We start from the raw sequence: 20,161 nt of genomic DNA, 5'->3' as shown, positions 1-20,161 counted from the left end.
GCTCCCTGGGGACAATATTTCTTCTGTGTTTGAACCCCACCCGCTCCCAGGTGGCTTATTTTACAGCTGATCTGCCCCCCTGTGGGGTGGGGGGTGCAAACCCACTAGGCCACCAGCAATTTCTTATGATAAATTTGTTCGGAGCGGCCCCTTTGGCAAGTCCACTAGACACCAGGGAATTTTTTTTTTATATGTTGGGGATGGCTAAATGGGCCCTTTAGTAGTGACATGAATTTGTATACTTTTGACAGTTTTCTGCTCCCTCAAGGTCAGATTGGCCATATTTTTAGGCTTATCTGCTCCCAACTGAGGCAGAAAGTCACAAGACACCAGAGAAAGTTTCAGTCTGCGCGTACTGACCTTTGGCCGACTGTGTACTGGCATTTGAGTGGTGATGGTGATGGTTAGCGTTTTAGCATGTTAACTATTTTATTGATTGTCAGCATTTGCATTTGTAATAGTAATGTTCCATTTCTCTTTTTTATTCTAGTGCAAGGCTTTTGATTTCCAGTGACTCCTACTTACGGTTGATCTGCTATTTGTGTAGTTGCGTGTGATTGGTAAGAAAACCCATTTTCGTACTGTTTACTCTAAATGAGTGATATATCCCTGCATGAAGAGTTTTTTTTGTAAATGGTGTAATTAGAGCTGCATGTTTAGCTTCTTTTGTATTGTGTGTGAAATTCTCTTTGCATTTGTGCACGATGTGTTTCTAGTGGGAAATCGTTGGTGCTTGTGTGTCTGTGCAAAGGAGGTGCTGGTGAGTCTAGCTGTCTGTTGCTAGTGAGCGGCATTGTTTTTTTTTTTTTTTAGTAACTAGGTCTTTGTGATAAAGCCACACTCTGTTTATTACTTATTTTACACAGTGTTAGCTATTGTTGACTTATTTGTCAGGTTACTTTTATTAGTAAGAAGTATGACTAGCCGTAGCATTACCGTTCAGCAGGTTGTTAGCATGCTTTTCAAATCTTCCTCTGACCATGATTGTGAGACTGACTGATTCTGGCAGTGAATGTTCTGTCTGAGAGCAACCATCTGATGATGAAGCCACTCCCAGTGTGGAGGAAGTGCCTCTTTTAGAGGAGGAAACTAATGTGTAGATAGTGCAGCAAGTGGCATCTGGATTGCAGCCTGATGCTGCAAGGGTCCCACTGGAAGAGCTGAACTCTGGGTTTCCCAAACATGGTGCAGCCAGTGTTGCCTGCATTTACTGGTGTCGCATGGTAGGGTGTAAAGTGAATACTAAAAACATTTTGCATATACATGCCTTTCAGTTGTTTATGGACCATGAATTTTTGGATGAAACTGTTGAGCAGACTAATTTGTATGCTGAACAGTATTTGAGGGGCAACAGTGACAGACTTAAGCCCCACTCTAGAGCAAGCCGGTGGACTCCCACAAATCTGGATGAGTTGATGTAGTTCTTGGGTTTAACTTTGTTTGGGCTTGATAAGGAAGATGTCGCTGTCTTCATATTGGTCTTCTAGTCCCTGGATGGCAACGGCTGTAGTTCCTGCAACCATGAGTCATGATCGGTATTTACTTCTGCTGTGGATGCCTCATTTTGTTAATAATGCTTTAACAATGCCATGAGATCACCCTGATTGTGACCATCTTACAATTCACCCTGTCTTTGATCACTTTGTTGATCAGTTTTCAAAGATCTATGCTCCAGGGAAAGAAATAGCTGCAGAGGAGTCTTTAGTCCTGTTCAAGGCCATTTTGTTTTTTGCAGTACATTCCTAGCAAGAGGGCATGTTTGGAATTAATATGTGTATGCTGTCAGAGTAGAACGGGATAGGTCTATAACTTCAGGGTGTACACTGGAAGAGATTCCAGTATTGAGTCCCATCGTTGTCCATCCACTTTCGGAGTTAGTGAGAAAATTGTGTGGGAACTTGGTAGAGGGCTTTTTAACAAAGGTCACCAGTTATATGTAGATACCTTCTACACTGGTGTGCAATTGTTTGGGTAATTGGTCAAAGTGGGCAGTGTTGCTTGTGGCACAATCCTCTATAACCATAAAGGTTACCCAAAAGAGCTTGTTTGTAAAAGAAAAAAAAAAAAAAAAAACTTGAGGGGACAGGAAACGCCTTGTGTAATGATGAACTTATAGCTGTGAAATTTGCTGCAGGACAGATGTCTACATGCTGACTACCATCCTTGATGAAAGTACTTCACCTGTAACTGTTTGGGGCCAGGTTGCTGAAGTGCACAAACCTGTGTGCATTTTAGACTATAATAAGCACATGGGTGGTGTTGATAGAGTAGATCAGAGGTTGGAACATTACACGGTTGCTCATAAGGCTTACATTTGGTAGAAGAAGTTGGCTATCTATCTTTTCCACTTAGCAACCTTTAATGCTTTTGTGGTGTTCAAGGACTGTTCTTTAGAGTCAAAGGTGACGTTTGTTCAATTTCAGGAGTCTGTGACAAGCAGTCTTATTGTAGTGGAACAGGCAGGTGTTCCTAGAGTGGAAGTGGTGGAGGATGTGGCTAGGTTGAAAGATTACCACTTTGCTGATCACATTCCTCCCATGCCCAAAAAAGAATGTCCCAGTAGAAGATGTAAAGTCTGTATGCAAACAGGTATGCCGAAGGAGACTCAAATGTACTGCCCTGACTGTCCTAAACCTGGGCTGTGTGCGCCTGCATGTTTTAGACAGTACCACACAGAAGAGTTTTTGGGAGCAACGGTGAGCGTAACAGTAAAATGCTCGGTCTGTATTGTTTTCTGTTCAGTTTCATCATTGACATTAGTGTGATGTATTCAGTTGAAGTTGTGAGACATTGGTTCAGTTTTTTGACCGTTCAATTATTAAGAGTGCATTTTATGTTTGTGAAATCTCTTGTTAATAAAATTGTATGTATTGAACCATCACTCTCTCTTGTGCCAAATTCAACCAGTATGTACGTTATAACAGTGGGTAGCCACAAGACCATTTTATTGCACTTCTCCCTCTCAGTAGCAAATTCAACTCATGAGAAAAACTTACTCCATTGTAATGAGGCATCGAAGCACACCCCTGACATGCTAGGTGTCTCGTGGGACCCCAGTGATGAAGCATACCACAAGCTAGGTTGGTGGGTGAGGGTTTTTTCTAACAAAACCTAAGGGATTTTTTTCACAATTTGAGGGTTTGGGAAATCACAGAAGTAAGAAACTTGATAGCGTGCTCGCTTCTTGTCTAGGGAAAATCTACTAACTAGATATGTTCAAAAATTAGAAACCCAGGGGAGTACCAGGTGGTGGGCCTCCTGTATATCCCAACAAGTTTTCTTACCCACAATGCCCTGCAAACCTCAAAATGTGACTAAAATCACACATTTACCTTGCATTTCTGTGCCATATTCTCCCAGAAACAGAAATAAACCTCACATTTCCAATCACCCAGTGTACCCCTCGGTCTCCTGGTAAAAAGGATACTTTGCTTGTGTTGGTGCCCAAAGCATTGTCAACCTTAAAATGTATTTTTTTTTTAAACCTGCCCTTTTAGACCCGCTTTGCTTCTCCCTCAAAATCTATAATTTTTTGGACCTTTCCTGTCGCGGGCATAAGACCTACCCACACAAGTGGGGGTACCATTTTGTATTGGGAGACTTTGGGGAATGCTGGGTGGAAGGAAGTTTGTGGCTCTAAGATTCCAGAACATTTCATCACAGAAATGAGGAAAATTTGTTTTTTAGACAAATGTTGATGTTTGCAAGGGATTCTGGGTAACAGAACATAGAGAGAGCCACACAAGTCACCTCATCCAGGATTCCATTAGGTGTCTAGTTTAATTTTTTTTTACATGTTTGTTATGTTTCCCTAGGTGCCGGCTGTGTTAGGGCCCAAAATCCACAGCTAGGCACATTGCAAACAACAAGTTAGTTTTCAGTGGAAAAAGGTGATGGCAATGGGTTTTGGGCCGTTTCCTGTTGGGGGCACTAAGCCTACCCATACAAGTGAGGCACGTTTTTTTTTAAATCAGGAGACTTGGGAAGCCACAGAATAACAGAAAAAGCATTATTACTAATCATCTTTCACTGTATTTGCTCCTTCCAAATGTAAGACAGAGTGTAAGAAAGAAGTTATTTTGAGAAATGCGCTCTAATTCACATGCTAGCATGTGTAGTGGACACCTATGGTGTTGCCACCTTATACCAGGACCAGGCAACCCCTATTAATGAATGAAGACAGTGTCTAGGATGCCAGGGCTCTCTAGAGGTAGCTGTGGATTAGAAGTCAAGACTTATCTAGGAGACATGCAAAACTTATGCAATATCACAATAGTCACACAGTAACTTATCACACACGGAAGGAACCACACAGTGTTACAAAAATAAAAGTACTTTATTACAGTAACACTAGATTACTTATAGGCAGTCCCCCTAACCTGAGATTAGTACTTGTGTGTGTGTGTGTGTGTACGTACACACCGACACACAAAATCAGAAATTAGCAAGGAAACAACAAGCACTGGCAAAAATAGTTACGGGAGGACCAACCCATATACTAAAATAGTAGAATGTAAAGTGAAATCCTCCACCCAAGGATATGGAGTAGTTAGAGGGGAGCTGGAGGAAGTTGGGACCCCAAGAGGTGAGTACCTAAGTGACCTCCAGCGACCACAAGAGCAGAGGTAAGTACCTGATTTTCCCAAGGACTAACAAGAGGTCTTAGAGAATGGTTTGTGCAAGAACAGGACCAGACCAGAGGAATCCAAAGGTGGATTTTGGAAGAAGATGACCTGCAAAAGAAGGAGACAGATTGCAGTCCATGATGGAGTGTCCAGTTGGGGCATTGTTCACTACCCAACCTTCTGTGGATTAAGATCCAGGACGACGAGGGAAGAGGACCAGCTGTGAAGTTCAGGAGCTGCAGAGGAGTCAGTGGAGCAGTGCAGATGGTGTCCCACGTTGGTCGTCGGGTCGCAGATGGTCAGTGATTAGGAGAACCATCAACAAGCATTGGCAGATGCAAGACGAGGCAAAAGAAGATTGGCAAGGCTGAAGAGGACCAGCAAGGTCCAGGGGACTCGAACCTTGGAGGGTAGTCCAGGCTGACCCTCAGCAGCCAGGAGAGACCGCAGAATCAGTCACAACCCCCACAGGCAACCCACTGGCAGGAGGCACAGTAAGTTGCAGTGCGGCCCAATCAGCACACCTGGAGAGGAGTCCCATGTCGCTGGAGCAACAGAGGAGAGACTGTCCTTGCAATGATGAAGTGCTGGGGGCCAGGGCTACTCGAAGCCTGAAGCAGGAGACCATAAGCCTTGGCTGCTGTAAGAGTTGCGGGGTACATAGGGGTACTGTCCTGCAAGGAGAGGCAAGGGCTCACCTCCCAAGTTGGACAGCGGGTAGAGAGGCCAAGTGGACCACTCTAGACCACCTAATGATGCAGGATCTATGCAGTCCGAAGTCGTTGCTGTAGGTGGCTGCTGATGCAGAGGAGTGACTATAACTCTAAGGGAGATTCCTTCTTGCTTCCTGGTGCAGCTGAAGTATTGCCGACCCCAGAGGATGCACAGCCTGGGAACTGTTGCAGTTGCTGGAAGCGACAGGAAAACAATGCTGCAAGGTGAGGTTGTCTTGGAAGTTGCAGCCTTGTCAGTTTCTGAAGTGTCCAGTTGCGGTTCCAGTGACCAGGAGCAGAAGAAAACAATGCAGAGGAGTCCTCGTGGAGTCTTGCACGTCGAACCTGGGGACCCACCCACAAGGGAGTCCCTAAATATTCCTAAGAGGGGGTTTGGTCACCTTGCATGGTGGCCACCTATCAGGAGGCGTCTCTGACATCTCCTGCCTGACCTGGCCACTCAGATGCTCCCGGGGCCTCTGCCCATCTTGGATTCAAGATGGTAGAATCGAGTAGCCACCTGGAGGAGCTCTGGTCACTCCCCTTTTCTTTGTCCAGTTTCACGCCAGAGCAAGGGCCGGGGGTCCCTGAGCTGGTGTAAACTGGTTTATGCAAGGTAGGTACCAAATGTGCCCTTCAAAGCAAACCGGTGGCTTGGGGAGGCTACCCCTCCCAAGCCTTGTAACACCTATTTCCAAGGAAGACGGTATTGCCTCCCTCTCCCACAGGAAATCCTTTGTTCAGTCTTCTCCTGCCTGAGCTGGTCAAGCTGCAGGAGGGCAGAAACCTTTCTGAAGGGCTGCAGCAGCGCAAGCTGCCTGAAACTCCTAGAAGACTGGTAGGAGCAATACTGAGGGTCCACTAAGGAGCCCCCAAGTGCATGGAATCATACAACCAACACTGGCATTAGTATTGCGGTATGATTCAGACATGTTTTATACCAAACATGCCCAGGTTCAGAGCTACCATTATGTAGCTGGACACAGGTAGTGAGTGACCTGTGTCCGGTACACGGGTAAAATGGCTCCCTTGCACTTACGAAGTCCAGTGCAATTGAACTGGAGTTCATAGGGGTACCTCTGCTCATGTAGGGGTGCCCGACACAAAGAGACGTGCACCCTGCCCTTTGGGCTGGAAGGGCCTCCCATAGGGGTGACTTACAGTGACCTGGTGTAGTGAGCTGTGGTGAAAGGGTACATGCACTTTTTCACGCAGACTGCAATGACAGGCCTGCAGACACATTTTGCATGGGCTCCCATGTGTGGCATAATGCATGCTGCAGCCCAGGGGGGACCCCTGGTGTCCCAATGCCCTGGGTACCCAAGTACCATAAACTAGGGACTTATAAGTATGCTAATTGTGGAGTGCACAAAGGTCCAAGGTAACCAAATTTGGAGGGAGGGAGCACAATCACTGGGGTCCTGGTTAGCAGGATCCCAGTAAAAACAATCGAAGCACACTGACATCAGGCGAAAAGTGCGGGTAACCATGCTTAAAAAAGGGGTACTTTCCTACAGCATGGATACCCCCAATTTCAGATATGTGCAAATAACCACTTATTTTAAACTCCATATCTTGTGCCCATTTTGGAAATACATAGATTTCCTTGATACCTATTTTTCACTCTCTATATTTTACCAAATGAATTGCTGTATACTCTGTACACAATGGAAACTCGTTGCGCGTTCAGTTATTGGCTCTGGGTACCTCAGGTTCTTAGTGAACCTACAAGCCCTATATATCTCTGTAATCAGAAAGGTCCAGCGGACGTAAAGGTATATCGCTTTCGAAAATGTGTCACACGTTAAAAAAAAAAAAAGCTACAGATCAAAACTTGGGACATAACAAAGGCTGTTTTTTTCAACTCAGTTTCATTATTTTTGTATTTAAAGTGTTACTTTCGGCACGGAAAGCTTGAAGGATCTACACAAATGACCCCTTGCTGAATTCACCCCCATTCACACCCATTTCTAGCACTAACTGGAAAAAGGTTAAAAGCACAAACAATTGGAAAAATGGGGTATGTCCAAGTAAAATGCCAGAACGGTGCAGAAAAATGTGTTTTTCCGATTCAAGTCTGCCTGCTACTGAAAGCTACGAAGGTGGTGATTTTAGCATTGCAAACCCTTCGTTCATTCCATTTGCAGGGAAAAAACAGATGCTTTCTTCTGCAGCACTTTTTTACCCATTTTTCCCCAAAAATACAAAATGTAGCTGTATTTTCGGTAAGTTATCGGTTGCCTCCGGGGGATCCACAAACCCTGGATACCTTTAGAATCCCCAGGATGTTGGAAAGGGAAAAAAGGACACAAAATTTGGCATAGATAGCTTATGTGGACAAAATGTTATGGAGGGGCTTAAGCAAGACCTACCTCCAAATAGCCAAAAAAGGCTTAGACTTGGGGCGAGGGGGGTAGGGGGTGGGGACTAGTAGCGGAGGGGGTAATCTCACATAAGCCTTATATTTATTGGCATGCCCATTCATATAACTCCATGCACAATTACAAATCAATACAAAGCCCTTTTTCTAATAAGCCAGAACAATTGGCTTTGCGCTGGTTACACAATAAAATCTAATGGGACTTTATGGACAAGGCATATTTGCTAATATCTGATATATGCATATATATGTGATGATGTGGGCATGCATTGTACATCCATTATAATTAACTGAAATTCTGGCCTTTGCCCAATCAATATTTTGAAATATATTTAGTCTATGCCATTCAACCCTTGAGCCAAAAAACAGTCTGCTTTGAGAGAGAAACATATAATACAGAGTGGCAGAAAGTCAACATAGGTTTGTCTTTCAGATATACAAGTACTTTTATTACCCAACCGCTATTAAACTATACAGACTGACATAAAACATCTTCCCAGACCAGGATTCTTTCTCTTTCTGGGTGGCTTCATGCGGGTGACAGGAAAGGTAGTTTGCTGGAATTGTGGTGCCTGGCCTATACTCTACTTTGCAGTCATACTCCTACAGCTCAAGCATATCCCGAAGTTAAGGCGACGATAATGTCAGTTCTCTACGTGAGTAGAGAAGGTAGTAATGTACCTCAAAGCGATGTTTAGGGACAGCTGGTGGTATCCCGAAAGCAGGTCTACCTTAAACAACCACTGAACTCTCTAGAGCTGTCCTAGGATGTTGTCAATGGTGGGAGTCACGAGGCGCTCGCATTTGATTGTGATGTTTGGGATCCACATGTCTATGCAAATGTGGACTTTTCTGGGTTGTTTGTTTCTTTGCCACCACAATGACAACACCCATGTCGTGGGGCCTGTGTCTTTTCCAGTGATGCTGGCATGTTCTACATTATTGAGTTCCTCTTCCACCACTGGTCAGAGGTGGAACACAATGTGACGATGTTGTAGGGCCACCAGCTGTATAGACTGGTCAATGTGCAACCACCCAACTTTGTTCTGTAAGCAGCCAATTTCATTGAGCATTTTTTCAAACCGAGCCAGCAAGTGTGAGAGTTCTTCGAGCTGCATTCCAAACACGAATGTGAATAGGCATAGGGTCCCGGCTGTGGTACAGCTTACCAGCATGCCTTGGACTCCTTCTGCCATGTAGATGGTGGTGTTAATGCTTCTGTCCTCATGTGAAACTGAAGTTCTGAAGCACCCTAATATTGGCAGTGGCTTTGTTTGTCTGTAGGCAAAGACCCAGACTTTGGCCTTACTGTTCTGGTATGTATCCGCAGACATGAGGACTATGGACGCTTACGTGACGATGCTTGCAGTGACAGGGTATTATATGACTCTGATTTGGCATTGTGGAATATGTCTCCCAGTGGCGCTATTTTGCCCAACAGTTCAGACTGCGGCAACAGTGTATTCAGCAACATCATCATCCATATTTTCCGTCCTGCTTGTGGCTTCTGGGACAGCGTGGACAGTTTCTTTCATGGCCTCGTGTTGTGACGATCTGCACGCTCTGGCAAAATGGTTGTCTCTGCCATATGCTGGGCACTTTCACCCCGGGGCCAGACAGTCTCATGGCTTTTGGGATGGCCCTTCGCAGTATCCGCACAGACTCCTGGCATCAGGCAGTCTATACGTGGGCTCAGTGGGTGCCTTGGTTGCACTGCATTGATTGGTTTTGCTTTGATTGTTATGAAGAGTGGGGACTCCATATGTGACACGCAAGCTTTCAACTCGTTAGACCTTCCAAGGAGAAGGTACAGCTTTGAATGATGCCTCAAATTATTTGGCCTTTGATCTTCTCTTGATCATCGTTGAATCTTAATGTACTGGCAAGTTCCTTTAGTTTACCATAGCACCTATCCAGCAATTCCTCTAGTTCTTGGTGCGATTGTCTAAAGATGAATCTTTTTTTAGTGCCTGTAGGCCATTGGCTCAAAATGCACAAGCATGGCATATGTTCTGGACGCTGCACCTGTGTGCGTCTTGTACACTTTCTATATGTCTTTGCCTCCCAAGTGAAGCGTGGCCTAAAAAATAAAAATAAAAATAGAGTTCTAGACGTTCTACTCAGTCTCTCCGTTTGGATGCTTGGGAAGATGGTGCATCCACAAAGAGAAAAGGTTAGATGGCAGGCACAGTGGTCATATTGATTGGAGAATTCGGTGAGGTTCATGGTCACGGGCCAGCCCCTCAGGGTTTATTTGGATCAAGATGTCCTTTCCGGCACAAGCAATGTCCACCTCTGAAGCACAGATGAGCCGCATGGTCACGGTGCAAGTAAATGTAACTATTGCACATGGTAGGGAGCCACTGGTGGTAGGTCTAGGCAGTCCGCACCAGTCTCCTAATGGCAATCACTTACTGGCGGTGTCAGGCTACGCAAAAGCGGGCTAGTTGACGTGGTGACCTAATGAGTAGGGTGATGACAGCCCCTGGGTGAAAGTAGGGCCCAAGCAGGCCTGAACAGGTGAGGCAGAGTTCTGGAAAGTGGAGTCCAGTATTCACACACTCTCCGCCCTATGGAGCACGAACACCCCTGTCATGAGTAAGCCGAACGGGCACTGTAGGGAGGAGGCATGGTCCAGAGGGATGCAGGACTGCCAAGAACTGGCCTCATCACTAGTGTAGAGGTGGTCGCTTAGCCCAATCAGCAGCTGTTGCGAGGAGGGCAGCCTGGCTATATGCAGCACACACTGAAATAATTACACAGAGCCGTGGTATTGTGTGTTAGCCTGCAACGTGGATACTTCCTGACACAGTCCCACCCTTGGCTTTGGCCTTTTATTGGCTGCGGCATGCAGGGGAGCCCAACAGACATCTGCTGGGGTTTCCCCAGTCTCCCCCATCATTGGCACTGAACAACATTAACAAGGGTAAGGGGCAAACAGCCTCAGATGCCCTCTACTTGTGACTGTCCTCTATAGCTGCATGTAGGAAAGTGCCCTTTTTGTCATGGTTACCCCCCACCTTTGTCTGATCTTGATACGGACTTGAGAGAGTATGCTGGGATCCTGCTAACCAGAGCCCAGCACCAGTGTTCTTTCCATAAAAGTGCACCACTGTTCCCACAATTGGCACACCTCTGGCACAAGTCCCTAGTAAAAGGTACCAGTGGTGCCAAGTGCTCTGTGACAAGTAAGGGTCCCTAAGGGCTACAGCATGTATTGTGCCACCACAAGGGACCACTCACCAAGCACATGCACACTGCCATTGCAGATTGTGTGTGCTGGTGGGGAGATAAAGGTAAAGACATGGCATTCACAGCCACTGCCTGTGGCATATGTAGGTCACCCCTCTAGCAGGAGTTGCAGCCCTAAGAGAGGGTGCACTATACCACAGGTGAAGGCATAGCTGCATGAGCAATATGCCCCTACAGTGACTTAGTCTATTGTGAAGACATTGTAAGTGCAGTGTGGCCATATTAAGTACATGGGATGGGAGTTTGTCATTATGAACTCCACATCTCCATGATGGCTTCACTCAAGGCTGGGAAGCCTGGCATCAAACCTCTCAGCGCAATAAAGCCACACTGATGCCAGTGTTGGATTTACTGTACAATGCACCCACAGGGCATATTAAAGATGTCCCCTGTATTTTAATGAACCCTTTTGTGTAAAGCTGACCAGTCTGTACCAGCACGCCGCTAAAAGACAAGTTTCTGACCTCATGCAGTGAGGGCCTTTGTGCCCTCTGGAGTCAGAAACAAAGCCTACTCTAGGTGGAGATGCTTCACACCTTCCCCAACTGCAGGAACTGTAACACTTGGTGGTGGGCCTCAAAGTCTCAGACCTCCTGTTACAGTGCCTCAGGGCTCTCCAGCTAGTGGAGAGGCCCGCCCCCGGACTAAGCCCCACTTTTGGAAGACAGGGGCCAACAGGGTTATGAATGTGCCCCCCCTCCCCAAAGGGAGTGGGCAAAGGAGTGGGGATAGCTGCCCTCCGGGACAGTAGCCATTGGCTACTGCCCTCTGACCCCTGTAACACCCCTAAATTTAGTATTTAGGAGCATCCCTGAACCTAGCTCACCACAGTCCTGGCAAGCTCAAGAAGACAAGAAGCAAGAAGAAGGACTGCTAAGCAGACCCCAGCAGAGGAGACTTGAGACACCAACTGACTTAGCCCCAGCGCTACTGGCCTGTCTGCAGCTTCAGAAGCTCTTGTACAAAAAGGTGACGCATCCTGCAGGACCAGCGACCTCTACAAACCTTCAGAGGACTGCCTGCCCACATCTGCCCCGACACCCATGGACCAAAACCAGGTGGCCCACGGGTCCAGAGCAGGTCCCCAGGCGATTCTAAAATTGTGTACACCTTGTGTAGCCCCCCTCCTGGCCAACACAACGACACCAGCAGCCTACATCCAGAGGACCCCACCATGACCGCAATAGAACCGGACGAAGATATCTGATGCCTCAAGGTACCCCTGTACCTGCAGCCCCCTGGCCTTGGGGAATCTGACTACCAGTCCAGCAACGTTCAGAAGGCAGCCCCTCCTCCTTGTCAAGGCTGTGGTTTTCCGGAACCGACCCCATGGACTCAGCCTGCAGCATCTTTGTGACCTTTGGGGTCCCCTCCTACTGAAAAGCATTGGGAGCCTGATGCTGTATTTGCACCCTGCACCCAGCCGCCCCTGTGCCACAGAGGGTGTGTGTTTAGCGCTAGCCTGTGGCCCCGTGCTCTTTAAAACCCCCAGGTCTGCCCTCCGAAGTCAGGGGAACTTACCTGCCAGCAGATCTGTTTCTGAGTGCCCCCAGTCTCCCTGGGATCCCATTCTAAATCCAACATCAACTTTGACCTCTGAACCCAGGCGGCCCCGTTGTGCTGGTGGAGTATGTTTGGGGTCACCGTGAACCTTGACCAGTGCATATCCTAACTACCAGAGAGTGGAAATGTAAGTTGAGTACTTACCTCAAAACTCCACTAACACTTCCCCCTAGGACTGTTCTAAAAATTGCTGTGTCAACCTTTGAAATTGAAAAGTGTTACTTGCCTGTAAACTGTTTTATTTACTAAATCTAAACAAAGTGCCTTTGATACATATGCTTGATACTTACCTGCATCAAGATCCTTTTGGTTCTAGAAATAAAGTAACTAAAGATATTTTTCCAATATAAATACATTGGCCTGGAGTTAGTAATTGAGTGTGTGCCTCATTTCTAGACTGTGTGTGTGTACAAAAAAATGCTTTGCCCTACTCTCTGATAAGCCTAACTGCTCGACCACACTACCACAAAAAAGAGCATTAGTATTATCTACTTTAGCCTCTGTTAAGCCTCTGGGGAACCCTTGGACGCTGTGCACACTATTTCTCATTTTTATATAGTATATACAGAGCCAGCTTTCTACACTGCAGCACTGAGAAATAGACCTAAGTTATATTGGTACAGCTATGAACCAAGAATGTCTTGAGTAACGGAGTCCCATCAACGAGCAAATAGATATCCTACCTCATATTTCTCTTTTTCATCTCATCATTGCTACTTTGCTTATATGAAAGGAAATGTTTTATACAATATTTTTGCTGGACACCCACTACGAAAAAAATGCCCTTGTATGATTAAGTTTTGTAATTTGAAAAGTAATCAGAGTCACCCTGCATGAGGGCATGAAGGCAATACCAGAGAGGAATCTGATTTATGAAACTAAATAAAAATAATGGCCAAAGTGCAGTGACAGAAGTTTCAATACATGCAGATAACCCACTCTGTAATCTTTAAACCTCTCATTCTACAAAGTGGGAAAAGGAGTAGTGACAACCCAAGTTCACATAGTGAATTCTTGAACAGGAAAGTCTCATGGGGCATGATGACACAGCAATTCCAATCCTATGAATCCATCCTATAATTCCTGTAGCACCCTCTGGACAGGGAGAAAATATATTTGAGTAATTATGCACAAAAAAGGAAAAGGCATGGGCTCCTGGATGAAGGGTAAATGCTAAGGCCTCAAACTAGAGCAACAAAATGTTTGCAGATTACCAACCAACGTCCAATGTTGATTGCACACTTATTTTGTGCAAGTTTTACATTTAAAGTAGCATGCACGACATACAGCTTTGTGGTATTTTGACACAAAGTAAACGCTTTGCCATTGTTTTTTCCTTCAAATGAGCCCACTCTTTCCATCTTACTTATAGCAATTGAACATTAAGGGTTGTTTTTGAAGAGAAAACCACTGCCATACAGCAAGGATAACATAGCCACAGTGGGTCGCGTTTTTTTGCTGGATATTGGTGCAGGTTGCCCACAGTTTTCAAACTCAAGGCACTTTCTCATGTGTTTAATCTGAAGTTATAATAAGAGTAGAAGCAGGTTTGTACAAGTACAAACAGTTTTAATATTTGTAATTATAATTTTCACATCCAGAACTGAAAGATTATTTTACGTCTAAGACAGTTAGGGCCTGAATACAACTTTGGAGGACGGTGTTAATCCGTCCCAAATGTGACGGATATACCACCTACCGTGTTACGAGTTCCATAGGATATAATGGACTCGTAATACGGTAGGTGGTATATCCGTCACATTTGGGACGGATTAACACCGTCCTCCAAAGTTGTAATCAGGCCCTTAATGTTGAATTATTTTAGAAGCCACCAAATTCATAAACATTCATTGTAATAGTGATTAGAAGGGGGAGAATAACGGCATGAAACAAAAGCCAACAGTTCATGTCTGAGAGTGTCCAGTAGCAGTGTTATCATCTGTTTTGACTGAGGGGCCCAATGTATGAAATCTCACCTGCGAGAGGGGCTCTGGATTTGTCAATATCTTTTAGACATGCTGTACAGCACTGCGACTGTTAGGGAGCATAACTGAAAATAATATTTTTAAAAAACTAAAGCAATACGACATGGCCCTTACCGGCAAAGTCAAGTACTTTTTTTTACATATTTCTTTTATTGCTGGTGCAACGGGAGGCAACAGTCAGAACAACGGAACGAGGGAGGGTATGGGTATTTTCAAGCCACAACACGGGCAACAACCGGATGGCATACAACTGGGATGCAGCACAGACGAGGGAGAGCAGATGGATTAAGGCAAGCGGTACGTACGAGGGCCGGGTTAAGCAGGACGATCAAGGGAGGGAGGGTGGACGGGGTTAAGCAGGGGGTGCAAGTGAGAGCTGGAGGGGCAAAGCAGGGGGTGCGAGGCAGGGCAGGAAGTGCAAAGCAGGGGGCGCGAGGGAGGGTGGGGTAAAGCAGGACCTGTGAGGGAGGGAGGGTGGTGGGTGGGGCAAAGCAGGACCTGTGAGGGAGGGAGGGAGGGAGGGCGGGATGGCGGGTGGGTGGGTGGGGCAAAGCAGGACCTGTGAGGGAGGGAGGGAGGGTGGGGCAAAGGGGCAGGCTGCACAGATGGGGGCGGGTGGGGCCAGGCTGCAGAGACAAGGGTGGGTGGGCAGGGGCACGCAGTAAGGACAAGGGTGGGGCAGGAAGCATGGACGGGTGCAGGCAGCACAGATCAGGACAGGGGCAAGCAGCACCTACAAGGGCGGGCAGGGCAGGCTGCACTGACGAGGGCGAGGCACGCTGCCCCGACAAGGGCGGGCTGCAGGGAGGAGAGCAGGGCAGGTTGGGGGAAAGCTGCAGGGATGGGGGCAGGCCGAACGAACGGGGGGGGTGGGTGGGGGGGCAGGCTGAACGGACAGGGGTGGGCGGGTGGGGGGGCAGGCTGAACGGACGGGGGTGGGCGGGTGGGGGGCAGGCTGAACGGACGGGGGTGGGCGGCAGGCTGAATGGACGGGGGTGGGCGGCAGGCTGAACGGATGGGGGTGGGGGGCAGGCTGAACGGACGGGGGTGGGCGGCAGGCTGAACGGACGGGGGTGGGGGGGCAGGCTGAACGGACGATGCAGGCTGCATGGACGAGGGTGGGTGGGGGTCAGACTGCATGGATGCTGCAGGCTGCATGGAAGCGGGCAGGCTGCACGGACGATGCAGGCTGTACGGACGAGGGTGGGTGGGGGTCAGACTGCATGGATGCTCCAGGCTGCATGGAAGCGGGTGGGTGGGAGCAGGCTGCAGGAACGAGGCGGGTGGTGGAAAGACACAAATAACATGTCTGTGCTCCAAGGGAGGGAGGAAGAGAAAGAAGCCTACAGCAGCTGACCATTAGGAAGTAATCAAATGTGTGTGACCTTGAAGCCAGCCAATGGTAAGGGATGGCGGCCCTCTAAGCCCGCTGTTCGAAAACAAAAGGTCTTAAAGAGACAGTGCATCTGCAGTCTAGACAAGACCTAAAAATTTAAGTAGAAGACAAATTGTAATGGTTGAAAAAAAAAAAAAAAAAATCTACAAATTATATGAACCAGCAAAAATGCTAGAATGCCCACGTCTGGAAAAGGATTCCCTCTTCAATTATTTAGATCAGTTTGCTTGATTCTGAAGTATCTGAAAAAGTGCCCTGGCTTTTTGCACAGTAAGAGCTACCTGCAGTTATGAAGATAACGCTGTTTTTGATCTAGCAAAAACATGTCAACTGCCAACTAATAAGATGCATACAAACAAATTAAAGTAGAACAGGGTTAGGAAAAATATATTTCAGTCTATATAAACGATTAAGCCTGGTAAACAAAGTCTAAATAATCTAACAGTACTTACTGAGTTCATTCCGCTGAACAAGTCTCCGGAACCTACATGAGCAGTGTGGACAAAATTTGTTGGCTCACCAATCATACTGCGATCGATCCGCCGTCGCCTTTTCTGAGGAGCAGAAATTATTTTATTAGCTTTTTTTTAAAGATATCTAGGAAAACATTATTTAAATTAAAGTCAGCAGGAATAAACAATGGAGTAGTACCTTAAAAGAAATTTACATTTTCCATGCTGCTCCCCAAAAAATACAATACAATACTTCGTAGTATTTAGAGTAAGATGAATTTAAAATCTAATTATCCGGTTTAACCCACAACAGGTTCACCTGATCAAAACCAAAAAAACAATACAAATTGCATACAAGACAGCAGTGAAAATCTTTTTAATTCAATATCTGGGCCACATACACTTCCCTGAGCTTAGATTCCCTGTCTGTAGAACCCTCAGAGCACAAACTGCCAACATGCCCAGCACATGCATCTCAGAACGTTGCTGATGAAGAATTCACTAGCACAGTAATGCAGGTCATATTCTGAGGCCAAGCCTTCTTTGCACTGTACAGAGAGCATGAAATCTGGCTGTCCATTATGCATAATATCCCTCCTGAGAGCACCCATAAGACAAAGCCCTTTACAGATAGTTACTGTCTAAAGGAAATATTTATTAGTTCACCATACAAAGTGTAACTAAAATAAAGCACCAAGAAGAAACCTAGCACGCTCTACATGCAAATGTTTTTGAGGTATGTCTCCAAAGGAATAAGTTACTTATCTTTAGTAACATTCCATCTGGTGTGTACTCTAAATGTAGATTTCTCAGATTGATACTCTCTCCAGGTGGCAGACTGGATCCAGAAAGCTGCTGCAATGGCTCGGGCACCATCTGCCGCTGCAGCAAGTCTGTCTCATCTCTGGATAGAACAAACCAGAGCCACATATAGGTGTCACCTGTGCATGTCAACCTAAGGGATCTCCTTTTTTCACATCCTCAATTACATAGATGTGCTAACAAAATTAGGTTTGAACTGGCAGATTGCAGAGTACACCTTATTATTCCTAAACGTCAATTGAACAGACTGGGAAATGTGGGGCTGCTTTTTAAGATCAGTCTTAAGTCCCTGCTCTTTTTATGAACCATGAAGTAACGTGAGTGGCTACCAATTTCTTGATTCACCTTGGGCAGCAACTCAAAGACCCCTTGGCAAGCAATTGCAACAATTTCTTGGAGACCATACATGTAGTCCCTGGACATCTGCATGAATGCTTGGGGAATGTGGGGATGGGGGGGTCCAAAAAGAAAAGAGTATAGCCAATTTAGACAATCTGGATTAATCTAGTGCTAGTGAGGTAGTCCAAACGTTATCCTGCGCCATACAAGCCTCAAATGTCTTTTCAAAGACAATCTAAATGGGCTTAGCAGCATTGCCTGGAAACAAAACATTAGAGAGTTGAAAATGCTGTCGGGGACTGTCTCTAGTAATGTAGGAGGCTGGCCTGGCTTATAGTGGATACCAATGGCACTTACACCTTGTGCCAGGTCCAGATATCCCTTATTAGTAGAGTGTAGTAGTGTTCTAGCAGCTTAGGCTGTTAGAGATAGCTATAGCAGAGCAGCCAAGGCTGAACTAGGAGACATGCAAAGCTCATGCAATACCAATTATATCATATAGGTACTATATCATAAGAAAGACAATACTCATAGTTACTAAACATAAAGGTACTTTATTTTAGTGACAATGTGCCAAAAATATCTCAGAAGATATACTCCCTTATGAGGTAAGTAACATACACAGCTAACCAAATCAGGTAAGTAAAACAGTCAAAAAGTAGTGCAAACACTGTAGAATACAATAGGATGCAATAGGCCTAGGGGCAACACAAACCATATACTAAGTGGAATGCGAACCACAAATGGATCCTTAGGCTAGTGTAGTGTGTAGAGGGTTGCTGGGAGTGTAAGAAAACACTAAGTGTGGAAAGGAGACCCCACCCCAAGACTCTGGAAAGTAGGAGTAAAGTACTACTATTTCCCCAGAAACACACTAAATTTGTGATAAATGATTTTGCAAGGACCACAACAGACTGCAACGCACTGAAGATGGATTACTGGACCTGAAAACCTACAAAGGAAGGGGACCAAGTCCATGAGTCGCTAAAGTGTCGTGGGGGGGGGGGGGGGGGCAGGAGCCCACTAAACCCCGGATAAAGGTGCAAAATGGCTGCCTCTGGTTGGAAGAAGCTGCAGATTTTGCAACAAAGAAAAGAGGTAGGAAGTTCTTCTTCAAGCAGATGATGTCCCACGGCGTGCTGGAGGATGCAGAGTTGTTTCCTTGGCAAAATACTGCAAACAAGCCTCACTAGCTGCAAGAGTCACGGTTGGAGAAAAAGGGTGCTGCCCGGGCCCAGGAAGAACCAGGATGTCGCCACTTGGGAGAGGAGACAGAGGGGGCCCTCAGCAACGTAGAGAGCCTTCGGACAGGAAGGAAGCACCCGCAGAAGTCCTTGAACACTGGTTCAAGAAGTCTGAACACGGCAGTCGTCTCAACACTACAAAGAGAGATCACACGACACCAGAGATCAACTCAGGGAGCATCGCAGGACAGAGTGCTGGGGACCTAGGCTGGGCTGTGCATGCACTTACTGTGTCATGGGGAGCTCACTCCTAGGACAAAGTAGTTACCTGCCCCCAGCAGTGCTGGTAGAGAAATGTGTTTTCTCATGTTTGGCCGGAGCATTTATAAATATCCCACCAAATGGGTGCAAACACCAAGTCTCCTCTCAGCGGGTGGCAGATTTAAAAATGCTTTCACCAGTTAGGAGCAGATTTGTGTTCAGTTTTTCTGCCTGCACTGATATGGGCAGGGAAACGGAACCAATGATTGCTCCTGCCCAGAAGAAGCATAAATAGATGCTCTCTCCGGGCGGTGGCAAAACCAGCTCCTGCAGCACGTGGGGAGAAAGCTAGGGCCTTGGGGCTCCTCCGGCACCTTCCAGGGTGTGCATGGTGAGTACCCTTGTTTCCACCCGGGTACCCAGCTATTATAAAGACAGGCCCCAGAAGAATGGGTCCACGGCACCATATTCGGCTCGGGGTAGATCTGCAGGGCCCCAATCTCCTGTAAAAAAAAAAAAAAAAAATGAAAAAATACAGCCCCGGGGGATGGGGTCCCCAGGGCCTAATGAGGCTCGGGAGGGGTGCTGCAAGGCCTACCACCCCTTTATAATGAATATGGCCCTGGAGATGGGAGGCCCAGGGCATAATGATGCTCGATGAGGGGGACTGTGCAGCACCCCTTTAAAATAAGTAAGGCCCAAGGTGATTGGGTCCCCAGGGACTAATGAGGCTTGGGGAGGAGGGGCACACATCCCATCTCCCTTTTAAAAATAAACATGGCCCTGGGGAGGATAGGGTCCCTGGGGACCGATAAAGCCAGAGGAGGAGGGCCACACAGCCCCCCCCCCTTTTTTTTAGGTAGAGTGCGCAAGCATTCTGATGTGTTGTAATCTATGTGTCGGCTTTTAACCACACCATCTTCTATCACTCGTTCACAGACTTGCCTTTCAAAAATTCTTTATCATCATTGGTAAATGCTTTACGTTTGTCCCTCCTTGATGCAGTTTTGTTACTGCCTCAGCCATCGACCCTGTTACATGGATAATTGCATGACTGCCGATATGTTTAACTGCGAGCAGACTTTTTGCCTTTTGTGTCTCTCCTTTGCGCTCACACCCATGGCGCTTTGAATTGGCTTGCTTATGCCAACTGTTTTAGTTTCCATTTTCAATTTATGTGGCAAGAAAA

At 46.5% G+C, this 20,161-nt stretch overlaps 1 protein-coding gene and 1 long non-coding RNA gene across 6 annotated transcripts in view; one reads left to right on the top strand and one right to left on the bottom strand.

The window, feature by feature from the left end:
- CDC42SE2 (CDC42 small effector 2) overlaps positions 1 to 20,161 on the bottom strand; it is a 301,018-nt gene that overhangs the window by 28,465 nt on the left and 252,392 nt on the right. For all 5 annotated transcript variants that reach the window (XM_069227321.1, XM_069227318.1, XM_069227336.1 and 2 more), the window contains one exon: positions 16,367 to 16,468. In XM_069227321.1, the coding sequence (XP_069083422.1) occupies positions 16,367 to 16,468 (102 nt within the window). The remainder of the gene's footprint in view (positions 1 to 16,366; positions 16,469 to 20,161) is intronic.
- The window catches only part of LOC138286974 (uncharacterized), a 54,522-nt gene that overhangs the window by 26,535 nt on the left and 7,826 nt on the right, over positions 1 to 20,161 (top strand). The window contains exon 2 of the long non-coding RNA XR_011202167.1: positions 491 to 560. This is a non-coding gene — a long non-coding RNA (uncharacterized lncRNA). The remainder of the gene's footprint in view (positions 1 to 490; positions 561 to 20,161) is intronic.

Source organism: Pleurodeles waltl, chromosome 1_1 (genome assembly GCF_031143425.1).
Source record: "Pleurodeles waltl isolate 20211129_DDA chromosome 1_1, aPleWal1.hap1.20221129, whole genome shotgun sequence".
Taxonomy (NCBI): Eukaryota; Metazoa; Chordata; class Amphibia; order Caudata; family Salamandridae; genus Pleurodeles; species Pleurodeles waltl.
The sequence above is the reverse complement of the archived record's forward strand: the minus strand, read 5'-3'. Positions and strand labels throughout refer to the sequence as shown.